Here is a 13,227-nt window from a genome sequence, read left to right as displayed (position 1 = left end):
TCAACCAGCAATCAAGAGACACTGGTTGGTAATGGGGAAACCCCAAAAGACATCACACTACGCTAAGCTTTCTGTACTCCGACACAACAAACTCTACCCGGCAGGCACTCGTGTTTCTACCATGGATGTATTCCACTATTCCACCGGCAACACGTCACCTTGCGAGACTTTCCCCTTGAGCGAGACTCTTTCCATAATGTCAGACACTTATAATAGCAATCAGAGCCTGTCATGGCAAAAACAAGCACTTTTAGTGGATGTAAATGACAGTGCCAGCTTGCCCCAATAGGATTACATTGCAGCTTGTGAGCGGCTGCCGCCTACAGTGTTCTACCTCAAAACTGGACCAATTTTAGAATTTGTTGTCCCTAGTTAGACAAAAACATGGGAAAGTAGGGTCCAGGTTGAAAAATACTGAAATTATTCTTTAAGAAGGTATATTTGGTACAAGCATTCATGTTCCCCACAGGATGAATTGTAGTCCGTTTGGTTTTCTCCTGACTTTTCATCTAGTGCCACCATCAGGCTAAAAATTCAGCTTGTTCCACTTTGATTTGTGACCGAATACATGCAAAATGAATGACATTCCCATCATCCTCAGCTGTACATTGTATTTGGTGGTAATTAGCAAAATGCTAGCATGCTAACCCACTAAACTAAGTTGGTTAACATGGCAAACAATGGCTATGTTCAAATCGCATACTTTTTCTTTTTACTTTTAGTGCATATTGCAGCTGCCCTTACAAAGGGTTGCATGCAGTATGCATACAATAGGGACATGCTACTTCATCATAATATTGCGCCTTGAACTTTGACCCTCTTGCTCAGAAATCCACTGAACAGAGGATTGTGGGTCAGAATAGCCAAAAAAGTATGCTGGCTTGCATACTGCAAAATGCGACCGGATGTAGTAGGACATTGTGGTATTTTTGGCATACTGCATTTGACATACTATGTTCAGGTATGATAGTATGGGTCTTGGAACGCACAGATTATATCTGCTAAACATTTCACATTTTCATTGTGAGCATGTTAGCATGCTGACATTGGCAATCAGCTCATAACACCACTGCACCTAAGTACAGCCTCACAGAGCCACAGCATGGCTGTAGACGTTTCGTTTTCTGACTATTCTCTAGGTTAATTAGGGGGAGTTAAAACAATTTAAAAAGGGGAAACCACTCATTGGTTGAATTGCTTACAACTCCAAAACATAACACACGTAGACATTGGTTCATTTTAGGGGGGCAAAGGTCAAAAGGTTTGGGAACTAGAGCGTTAAATGGATCTTGGACACACTGTGAACCTACAGACTCTTCGGTGTATGAAAGCACACCATGTGCCTATTACAGTAAGCAGTGGTTAATGTTTTACTGCAGTGAGCCAAGCTGCACAGTTGATAGGGAAATGAAAGCGTAATACAGGCCCTGATATCCAAGTATAAGATTTTTAATTTCACTGAAATACAGACACATTTCAGCAAGGACATTTGTCTGGCATGCTGCAGCTGGAAGAGGATGAGTGAAAGCGGACAGAAACACCTCTTTAATGGACTTGTCAAAGGGAGTAACACCATTACAAAGTGTTGGGCGTATGCATGCATGCACCCAGATGAATATATCCCGTCGCCCGCACGCATGCACACACTAGACACTTTTATCCCCCACTTTACTCCACTCTGACACCCTGTGTGTAACCCCTCCAGGCATGGACGAGCGTGTGTCATGTGAGAAGCTGCTGTGTGGGCCACCTGGTGTGACTGAACAGACAGAAGAGAGTGGAGACAGCGAAGAGAGAAACTAAATTGGCTGTGGCCTCTATCTCTGGAGTAGCCAGCCCCTGGGTTAGGTGGGCTATTCTTATAGAGGGCAGCGAGAGGTCTCCAGCTCCCCCGGTACACAAACCACTTTATAGGATCCCACATCATGTTTTGATGGCCTCCTGGGATTGTGGGGGAGGTGTTATCCAATGACAAGTGTGAGAGAAAGGAAGAGGAAATTGAGCTTTACGCAGGTGGATTTCTTTGTGGGTAAAAAGGCAACTTCCCAGTGCAGTCAAGATGTCAAAAAATCTAATTTTCTTCAGGTATGGAGGCCCAAAACTGACAAAAGGAATCAGTCAGTTGGTAGAAAAAAAGAGGAATGTTTTTTTTCCATCACTCATCAGTTGATAAAATAAATTAAATATTTAAAACTTGAACTTCTATTTAGCTAGCAAAACGCTCCTTTCGATTGGTCCACTGATGCCACACACACTTTTTACAGATTGCGGGAGGGGAAAAAAGTTTTTTTTGTGTGTTCGATTAATTTGCATATTTATATTTTTTTTCGAACTGCTGTTTTTGTCAGGAATACTTTTAAAAAGCAACTTTTTTGATTTTCTGAGCTTTCCCAACGCGATTAAAGGCATCGACCAATCACTTTGTGCGAAACGGGTTGAGTTATGTCCACATTTATGAAACACCAATATGGAGGCTCTGTAGTCCAAACCAAGACGGCAAACTTCTTTCAACCTTGACAAAGGCAGTGCATACCAGATCCACTTCTTATGTTCTTACCTTTCACAATAAAAACCTTAGACATATAACATTCGCAACCAAATAATAATTATTATTATAAATCATTTTCATGTCGTTTATTCGTCACGCCCCTAGTGTGTAAAGGCCTTTATACTGGAATTGCTTTTTTCTCTCCATGTTGAGTATTTATGTATCAGATAATAGATTTGATGATATAATCATTTATGTTTTTGGCTCATCTGATCATTTTTTTTTGTGCTGTTTGTTAGTTTCGAAGGGGGGTACTTGGCTGAAACTAGAATTACCAGCTCGTGGTTGTATGCCTCCGCCAACTGGTCAAGTTGCAGTTTGCATCCATGTGTGTCCAAAAATGTAATAATTTCATAATTTTATCCTGTTAGACATTTGTGTGAAATTGTCATAATTAGCATATGAATTCTTGAGTTATAACCAAAAATGTGTTTTGTGAGGTCACAGTGGCATTGACCTTTGACCTCCAAATTCTAATCAGTTCATCCTCGAGTCCAAGTGGACGTTTGTGCCAAATTTGAAGAAATTCCTTCCAGGCATTCCTGAGATATCACGAGAATGGGGCAGATGGGACGTACGTATGGACGGACAGACGGACAAACCGAAAACATAATCTCCGGCCACAGCTGTCATGGAGGCATAAAAAGTGTAAGAACCACTGACTTAAAGCATGTCTCATGAGGTATTATCACAACAACATTCAGAAAGATGAAAATCATGACAGCAGGGATGACGTCAATCTTTAATGGCAGACGGCCTGAAATGTCTTCATTTAACATTTTCATAAAAACTTCTCATTTTGATCACCTTTTTTTTTTTGGTTTCAAACAAACAATCCTCTGCAATTCACTGAAATACAGTTTCTCCTTACAGCGGCTAAAGTACATAAATATACAACAGTACTGTATGCATTAAGAAATAAAGAAAAGAAGAACACACACATGCCGTGAACATGCACAGAACACACAGGTACGCACATGGTGTACTGAAACGACTGACAAAAGGGAGGGATCATCATTATTAATTTCCAGGAACTTCTGTACCGTACTGCTGGCAAAACACAAAAAGAACCATTCGTTCAAAGTTTTTCTCTGGATTTCACAGTGAATTATGTAGGTAAAACAGTATTCATATATCAGATACAAACACACAAAAGAAGCTCTAGAAAATTACCAAATGAATATACAATTAAACTTACAATAATACTTACAATGAATTATATGATGGGCATCGTCTATGAACTTTAAAAACCCATAAAAACACACACACGCACACACACACCTTATAAATACTTGTTCTAATAAATTTGGTGCCACACTTGGCTTAAAAAATGTCTGCAAAAGCAAAAACTGCTCAGTTGACATGATGTGCATATTATTATTATTCATTACAAACACTGACTATATGATTCAACCACTCCAATATGATTGTACACACCTGGGCTTTGGGAAGATTGTTTTTCTTACAGTTTTTGATCACTGAAATGTGACTTGGCCTCATCAGAAAAGTTTGTTTTTGTAAGAATGCGACATGAATGAGGATTTTGGCGTCAAAAATGTCACAGAAATATGATCAATCGATGATATGTCAAACAGCAAAGACGTTATTGCGGGCCCAGAATACACACGATTACAAAAGATTAGTAATTTTTTTTTCACACTCCAATCATCACTATGTAAAAAAAGCAGGTTGAATCACGTCGGCTCCCTAAAAATAGACAAAAGAGACAAATTGCCTAAAGTGACTATCCTTTCAGATGCAGAGTGGCTCTTTTGGAGTGACACCAAAAAGAGACATGCAGCCAAAATAAAGTCATACTTCATAAGAAATCAGACTACAAAGCAGTCAGAAGACGGAATAATTCCACTAGCCTAGATAGCTCTCCAGTGTAAAAAATAAAATGCCTTTGGTCTTTTGTTTCTGTGCTGCTGTCCTCCTGCTACACAACGAAGGAGCAACTTCCTTATTATAGCAGGGCTCAGTTTGCCATGTTTTACAGTCTCTGGGGTCACTTCACCAGTGACGGCTTATTCCTGTCTCTTTTAACACATCTGATTACCTCTAACTGCAAAAATTATGAGCGGGATCAGGTGTGTTTTTCTCTCACTCAGAGTTACAGCGTGGTTGAACCAAAAGCACATCAGACAAAGGACTTTGCTTCATCAGGTGAAGACGCCACACAAAGATGCAACATGAGCAAAACAAAATCCACACAGGATGTAGAAAAGACAAGCGCAAACCCACAGGACTGCTTTGGTATAGCAGGGCGACTTACCATCTTATAATGGCACGAAAAAAGAAAGGGCAAAAAAAAAAAAAGTATGAAAGTTCCTCGCACACTTTAGCACAAAATGAACCAATCAAACAATTTCAAAACTTGATTACAAAAATACTTTTTTGTATTTCTTTAAAATATCTAAAAATGTACAGCATTGTTGTTTTTTTTCCTTTTGTTTTTTGCAAAGTCATGCTCCAACATGTATTTAATAATCATAATAACATTAATATGAATGATATACAGAATAGTAATAATTATAGTCGTATAATAACGTTACCCCGGCGGCGCTTCGGCCACACTTCTCCATACGTCTGGCCTTGCGAAGCGGCTGCATAAAACGTTTGCACTCGGCCTGTCTTTACGCTTGCGTATACAGAATGCACAGCGAGAGACCTGCTAGCGTTGGACAGCAGTCGACTGGTGAACAAAGGGTGCGCCTTTGTCGCCGGTACATTTCATGGAGGTGTCAGATGGAGGTGTAGCCAAAGCGCTGCCGGTAAATCTTGAGTATGTAACAGTATAAAAAAGAGTTGGAAGGACTTTGGGGAGGGTGGAGGGATTGGGTGGGGGGGGGGGGGGGGGGGGGGGGGGGCTCGATGTGTGATGGAGGCTGGGGTCTAGTATGTCCTGAGGCCCATGAGGCTGCTGCTGCCTAAGAGAGAGAGAGAGAGAGACAAGAAAGGGGGTGAAGTTGCCATGGTCACCGCACACGAACCTTGTACACTAATGAAAACACAGGGGGATCGTGTGGAACTGTTGCATGACACAAACACATTCGCACGCCAGTAAAATCACACACACACACACACACACACACACACAAAAGGTAGCTACACAAAACATGTTTCTTGTTTTCTCCTCAATTTCTCGCGCTTGCTTTTCGCGACGCCAAGACCACACACACTTTCATCTGATACTGCGACTCTGGGTTTGTTTTCAAAACACTTTCTGTTGAGCAAAGTTGACACGCTGTCAATATGGCTTGGTGCTGCTGTGTTCATTCTAGTAGATGTATTTGGCAGTGCAATACCAACCCCCCACCGCAACAAAATAAATAAATAAAAAAACCTGGGCTTTCACAGCCTCTTCTACAAATCTACAATTTCAAACCAGACACTGTGCCAGGAGGGAGAGGCGAGGCGAGGTGAGATTTACACCTTTCGTCCTCGCCTGCTGGGATCAACGGTCACGAAAGTCCCGAGCCGTAAAAACTCACCGACGGTACGCTGCTCCGTGAGCCGGAGTCAGGTCAGTCCTCCTGGCTTCTAATTGGACACGAGAGGCAATCAGCAACGCCCGTCACAGCCGGCCACGGCCACCATCACACATCAGGAACCTGAGGACAGGAGAGGAGGAAGAGTTTCACTGAAGCGAACAAGCTGCAACAGCATGCCGACTGCTGGTGGAGTGTTTTTGCTGAGGCTGTTTTTAGGTGTTGAACATGGATTGTATGTCATTTCTGCATTTCTGAATCTGATCCACTATATATATTTAGGATTTTTGAGTGTTGTGTGGTGTTATTTAAAATAAATAAATAAAAAAAAGCTTCTTTGTCATTGTTATGGCAAAGAACAGCTGTGTATGGAGCTGAGCTGATTACAGCTTTAAAAGGGGAACTGCGCTCTTTTTCAAAATTCATACATGTTGTTCCTATGGTCTAAGACAGTCTAAAAAATATTAGTAAACATGAACAACTCTCTCCCAAATCCCCAAAACTAGAGTGCTAAAACTCAAACTTGTGATGTCACAGGGTATAAAGTGAGGAACTGCTCCATAGACAATTAATTGGGAGAGATGTTCTAGATGACACTGAGAGCACCCAGGGGAATGATCTGAGTATATGGGAACATTTTCTGTTTCACAACTGACAACCCTACAATAGAATAAAGCTCATTTGGGTGTAAAAAGGAAAACAAACATTCTGTGGGTCCACAAAATCAGTCTCCCATTCATTGTCTATGGGGCAGCTCCAGACGTTATACCCTGTGACATCACAAGTTTGAGTTTTAGCACTCTAGTTTTTGGATTTGGGAGAGAGTTGTTCATGTTTACTAATATTTTTGAGACCGTCTTAGACCATAGGAATAACATGTATGAATTTTGAAAATGGGCATAGTTCCCCTTCAAAGGGATACTCCACCAATTTAGTATTGCACCTCCTTATAGTTGAGGGACACAAAAGAGAGAAATGGCCGCCAAAATCGAAGGAGCAAAGGCAATTATGTCATGATTTTTAGTCAAGCTCCAAAAACACTGGATCCTACACTTCCCATAATGCAACTCAAGCTTTCAATAGATGCTCTCTGTCTGGTAAACAGCCTTTTAAACTTCACACCCCCGCTTTTGTAATGCAGGCTTTCTGTAAAAGTGCAGTCTTCAAGCCCAAACCGAGATTACTCAAGCGATGTCTCTAAAGTAATTTTCTTCGACTCAACAAAGCTCCTCCAGAGCCCCAGAAAACATTATGCAACTGTTTTCTCAGGATGTGTAGCACACACTCTAACCATTAAACTGATTGTGACATGTAAAATTGGAGGACAATGGTCCAGTTGTGACAAACAGGATGTCAGCTGACAATAGTCTTAAATACTTATGTTGAACTTCTGCTTAACAACCACATCTCCCATGATCCCTTTCCACCGCAACTCCACTACCCACCACACCAGCGGACCGGACAGAAAGGTCAACTCTCCAACCCCTCAACCACCCCCAGATGTATCACCAAAAATAGACATGTCTTGGGGACCGTGGTAACTCGGGTTCAGGGAGGAGTGTGGGGGGGGGAGGGACTCTTTGGAACAATAAACAATTAGTAAACCAAACATGACCTTAAGAGAAAGAAAGAGAGAGACTGACTGTTGCAGGGAAAGAAGGGAGACGGGTTGGGAACTGTTCCCCGATCAGTGCGTTTTGGAAGGGGCACGGCTGGCCTAGCTAATGCCCTGTTGCGCGTTCAATCAAGGATGAAGGAATCGATGCGTTGCACAGCCGCTCGGCTAAGCTGATGCGACGCATACTTCCAGACCACCCTATTTGTTCTGGCTGAGACACCAAGGTTAAAGATTGGGTTGATCATTGAACACGTCTGTGTGGATTAGGGATCGGTTTAGTGATTTGCGGGCTTAATGTGTTACATCCAATAACTTGGCCAAGGCGCATAATGTGAGATAGGTAAACAAGTAGTATTTGAGAATGTGGGAGGCGACTCTCATGAATGTGTGCACTGTTTTCCATTTTTTTTTTATTTCCTGCATGTAGCCAAATGTTCCCGTCTGTGTTATCAGTGATCATTAATCTCGTGCTGCAGATGAAGACAGAGAAGACTTGTTCAAATTTATACCCAACATTTGACTGTGCTTTGCTCTATCTCTCCACTGTCTGTAACATTGCCTTCTAAATAAATAAAAAAAAGAATTGAATAGGCCTGATATAGACACAAAAATGTATTATCAAAATGATAATACCGATGCAAGGTAATTCAGTGCAGGAGCAGTAGCTACTCAAATCAAGCTGCTCTTAAGCTGAATAGCCATGCAATGACAATATAAAGCTGGCAAACATTAATGCAGACTTGAAGTTCACGGTGATGTATTACACAACAACTTGAAGTGTGCTTCAAGAGTCTTAACTGATTTCCATGTCATAAGGAAAAGAATGTGAACCAATAACTGCCTGGTAGTGAAGGAAGAATACATAGCATGTAAGCTAAAACTTCGTACAAACACCCCGTATGGCACTCTAAGATTTCTACCTGTGCAGCACGGCCATGAAAAAGAGCCCCGTCTGAAGCCCCTTTAATCCGGAGAAAAGCCTTTAGGCCCCGGCGGTGTTTCTCACATACCGGCAATAGCTGCTGGAGCTGGGTGGTGATGAATGCAGCTGCTGACATGCATCCAGCTCCTGAGACCCGCTGCAGGGACGAGGCCACAGTGTTGTTATACTGTATATATGTGTGTGTGTGTGTGTGTGTGTGTGTGTTATGTGTCAGTAGGGGGTGAAGGAATAAAGTCCCACTTCCTTATTAGAAGGGGCCCCAGCTGGCCCTCAGCACTCCAGTGGGAGTTAGTCCAACATTGCACAGGAACCATTGGTTTTGTCGGGCTATTGGCCAAAAAGCTCCTCAGGGCAGGCAGCCAGACTACACACACACACACACTACACTCCCCCGCCATGTCTTGTCAGATGGAAAATCCGGATTACCTTTCCCTCCAGTTCACTAGGCATTAATGTCCACTATTAGGTTGTCTTTGGATCTAGCTCTGTGCCGGAGCATGAATGTCAAATATAATTCTGCTTCGCAAACATTCAGACGAACGACTAGCCTGAGCCTCACGGGGTATTACAATAACAAAAACTTACAATGTAATATGTTTTTAAAGAGTCAACAGTGGGTAGCTACCAGTTTCGAATTGCACGGAGTGGCACTGCTGTAAATAAACTCTTCAAAACAGCACTTCCTGTGACAGGCAGGATGCCAGGTGATTAGAACAACTCATTACCCGCGATGACTCAAAGACCCCCGAACACCTCCTCACTTTCAGCTGTTCACACAAGTCTCCCATGGTTAGACTTCCACATACTCTGACCGTGAGCGATCCCCGTCCGTCAGATGCCGAGACAACCGCTGACCGACCACAAGCCTCTCAGGACTGTGGAGGCTTCTTTGATTTCTCATAGTGAAGTTTTGCTGTCACCAGTCAACAATTTAACATTTTTTGCAATGCACAAACGGCCCTTCAATAGCAGACGGATTGTACAATAGACGGCTTCAACCTCCGGTTCAAGTTTATTCTTGTCGTCTTTGCAGATAAAGTTGTTTCAAAGTGTTTCACAAGCGCAGATTGCATTGCACAAATAAGCAACACCCTCGTCACAGCCCACATCAAGACATCTGGGATTCTAACTCTGACTGTATCCACTGAACAGACAAGAAGGGACACAAAAGCACAAGCTAGTTTGCAAAGCTGCAACATGTCAAGGACAAAACGGAGCAAGCAAGGCTAAATCAACACCGACAGTTGACTGGCGGAAATGAGCAGCATTTCTATTTAATTATGGTCACCATATAGACACAGTGAATCATGAGCACCATTCGATTTTACTAGACGTATTATCACATGGTTGAAAAGAAGTCTGATACGCATTGGTATATCTCATATGAATATTCCTTGTTTCCCACTTTGTGATATTTCTTTATCTAACTATCTGTCTCTGAGATCTCTGCCTCCACCACAATACAACAGATATTAATGGATTTAGTTTGTGGTGCTCAAAACATAAAAAAACATTCAAAAGCAACGTGTCTTTCCAGAAACAGTGTCCGCGTTATTCTGGATAATTCTGACATCACTGTAGGCAATTTTCCAGTTTATCCCTTTTCTTTAGTAGAGAAAAAGCACTTCCAAAGACGTCACAGTGACGTCTGTGGTTTTTCCAGAGTAACACGAAGCTGCTGACTTATCTGTGTGTAATTTTTCAAAGCTGTGACCGTAGATATAAAACAGTAGCTGTGATGTGTTCTAATGATTCCATTATGCAACCATGTGGAGGCCATCTTACCTGGGTACAGTTTTAAACTTGCTGTAATTGAAACCCTATGGTGTCAGAGGCTTATGTAGTCCTATGGCCAATTCAACAACACTGTTTTTTATTCAAAGTAATGAGTGTAAGACAACTGTGTCTGTCTAAAATGAACCAAGATTTTGGTAGAATTTTGATTATTATAGCTCAAAGAGAACAAATCATGCTTTCAAACCTGAAGATAATCTCATAATTGTGCATTTACTGTATATTGCAGATAATTATTTCACTTTTTTCAATTTTGCCTGAACTTATAATATGTAACAACTATTCTTAATGGCTAATATACAACATTAAGCAATATCTTTTATGTAGAAAACCTAAATAGATTCAGTATTATGGCCTGTAGGCAGGCATCAGTCACTTCCTGTTTTGTTGTTTTTCCGGTCAACCTGCGTGGAGTTTGTTTTGATGCTAAGAGAGGTTGAAGAGCCTACTTGGTAACTAACGGTAAAGTTACCTCAGTTGACCCATAAGTCAAAAATAAATCTCTCATCTACTCTATACTGACAAATGGAAAGTGATGTCAGCCTCCTTGGTCTCTTTGGTCCTTTTGCTAAAGCAGTTCGGTGCTGAACAGCTGATAACCATTTGCTGACCAATAGGTGGCAACTGTAAACAATACCTAGGTAAGTAGGCGGACGATTATCCCATTAGTTATGACGTTATGTCGCATCTATTGTTATATCTATGGCTGTGACTGCCACCAACTAAATTCCCAGAGATCCCAATGACAGATATATCAAAACCTGGATAACTAAAATAGTAATAAAACCTTTTTGTTTGTGTGTTTGACCGTGAGAGGCCTTTATGTTTGGGCAAGTACGCTGCACACTACATAATTTGAGTGTGTTGCATTATGTGTCTACCTGCTGCAGCGGCCTGTAATTATCACAGTATTCCTGACTGGATGTCTCAGCTTCACTTCGCCCTCCACTGAGAGCCGGATGTGGGGATGTTGTTGTTTCATTGAGGGGCTAATATCCATCGGGGGCAGCCTGACCGGGCCAAATGACTTCCTCCCGGTTTGATAGGAGTAATTATTTCCTCGAAAGCCCCTCCCTTCCTCCTCCTTTTACCCCCCTGACGGAGACGAAATCCCCAAAACATCAAATTACTCAAACAGCTTTTTTCTCAAGCAGTGTGTTTTTAGTCTTTGGAAATAGATAAGTCAGCTATGATGCAGGGTTACGAGGGGACAGTACGGGACTAGCACCAATCAACAGCTTGATGAATGTTAGCCTCCACGCTACCCACTCGCTCCCCCACCTCACTCCCTAAGGGGTCGGGAGAACATGTCTCTTCCTGTCCCAAGAGTTGGAGGGAGGTTACTGGTGACAGTGTGACTGGCGCCGAGTGCACACACACACACACAGACATGCACACACAGACAGTCAGCCAACACAGATACACAGACTAGCAGGGGATTTGTTGTGCTTTGTGGTTTTTGTTTTTCTACGAGCACAACAGCGTTCAGTTTGTCTGAACCAGAGAGCGAGACACATGTGCCTGCTGTGTAGCTCATGCACGGTTACAGTTGACTCATGTACTTATCTAAGCACTTATTAGAATCCAACTGCTCTGTGCACTGGCAATTTATTTTAAATAAAGCCCCATGCTAACTTTTTTTTTTTTTCCAATAAAGATTCATAAAAATGTCCCTTCCAGCAATACCCAGGTACCTCAGCAGTTCATGGTGCATATTCCACATTTACGACCTTTATGAGCATCACATCCTCCGTCTCTTTCTGTCTTTATAATTCTCCACTGTGTGCTTTGTCATAATGTGGAAATGCCAAAAAAACATTTTCTAAATTAAAACGTGTATTTCATCCTGCCAGGCTTTGACAAAAATGACAAACATGCCCTAATATCTGCTGTACAGTACCAACATTATTATGGGACAAGTGTTTTTTTATGGCAAAGTTAGAGCATGTGCACGATAATAAGCTTTCCCTCACATACAAGCGCTATAAACATCAGGCGTCCTTTCAGACAGTAGGCAGATTTGTGGGACCAATAAGTTCTCTCCGATCCTCCACAAAAAAAACTGCTCAGCATGTGTAATCTTAATTAATATAGAGAACCACAATCAGTTCATTGTAAGTGGTGAAAGAAGAAGCAAAATATTACCTAAAGAGTTAAAGCTACAGTTGGTAATGTTCTTGAAAAGCATTTTTTTGTTATTTTTTTTTAAAATTCAGCAGAAAATGTTTCAAATGTCAGTGAGAGAGACTCACAGCTGCTAATCATAACGTCTCACCTCCTTTTTATAGCATCAAATAACTAATTAAAACCAAATGAAAAGTAAACACTTGAACATACATCATCATGATAAGAACTACCTAAAATAACAGAAACCATCTTTAGGTAAAATTTGTTTGACGTGTACTTAGTTTGGCTCATATCCCATCCACTAACATGGAGGAGGCGGGCTTTATGACCTATACTGCAGCCAGCCACCAGGGGGCAGTTAAGATGTTTTGGATTCACTTTTGGGGAGCAGTCATGTCGTCCATCTTTATATACAGGCTGTGGTGAACCCACGTCACCCGATTCTCCAACAAGCTGCTAGCTTAACAGCTGTGAGTACTATGTTTATAATACGTAATACGTTCATTATGATACTTTTGGTGGAGTGGTTTTGAAGGGAGGCCTGAAGGGACGGGCTGTCGGTGTTACCGATTTGGAGCTAGTGCTGCTAGCTACTTTAATTGGAAATGAGTTAGCAACGCTGGTCTGGGTTTTTCGGTTGGATAATTTTCAAAATAGAGCTTGGTAGTTTGTTAAAATTACCAACCCTAGCCTTAAGAGTAAACAG

General features: G+C 41.7%; 1 protein-coding gene and 2 long non-coding RNA genes across 6 annotated transcripts in view; 2 read left to right on the top strand and 1 right to left on the bottom strand.

The window, feature by feature from the left end:
- The window catches only part of LOC119481616, a 319,631-nt gene that overhangs the window by 205,589 nt on the left and 100,815 nt on the right, over positions 1-13,227 (top strand). The gene's annotated exons all lie outside the window — the stretch shown is intronic.
- Positions 3,277-13,227, bottom strand: part of LOC119481613 (RNA-binding protein with multiple splicing-like) — a 40,535-nt gene continuing 30,584 nt past the window's right edge. For all 4 annotated transcript variants that reach the window (XM_037758722.1, XM_037758721.1, XM_037758720.1 and 1 more), the window contains 2 exons: positions 6,043-6,162; positions 3,277-5,478 (listed from right to left, as the gene is read on the bottom strand). In XM_037758722.1, coding sequence (XP_037614650.1) covers positions 6,126-6,162 — 37 coding nt within the window. In that variant the 3' untranslated portion in view covers positions 3,277-5,478; positions 6,043-6,125. The remainder of the gene's footprint in view (positions 5,479-6,042; positions 6,163-13,227) is intronic.
- Positions 8,111-13,178, top strand: LOC119481620. Its single transcript, XR_005205239.1, has 3 exons — positions 8,111-8,124; positions 9,956-9,957; positions 12,880-13,178. It is a non-coding gene; the product is annotated as an uncharacterized LOC119481620 (long non-coding RNA).

Source organism: Sebastes umbrosus, chromosome 22, assembly GCF_015220745.1.
Source record: "Sebastes umbrosus isolate fSebUmb1 chromosome 22, fSebUmb1.pri, whole genome shotgun sequence".
Classification (NCBI taxonomy): domain Eukaryota; kingdom Metazoa; phylum Chordata; class Actinopteri; order Perciformes; family Sebastidae; genus Sebastes; species Sebastes umbrosus.
Note: the sequence above shows the minus strand (reverse complement) of the source record. Positions and strands in the feature narration are given on the sequence as shown.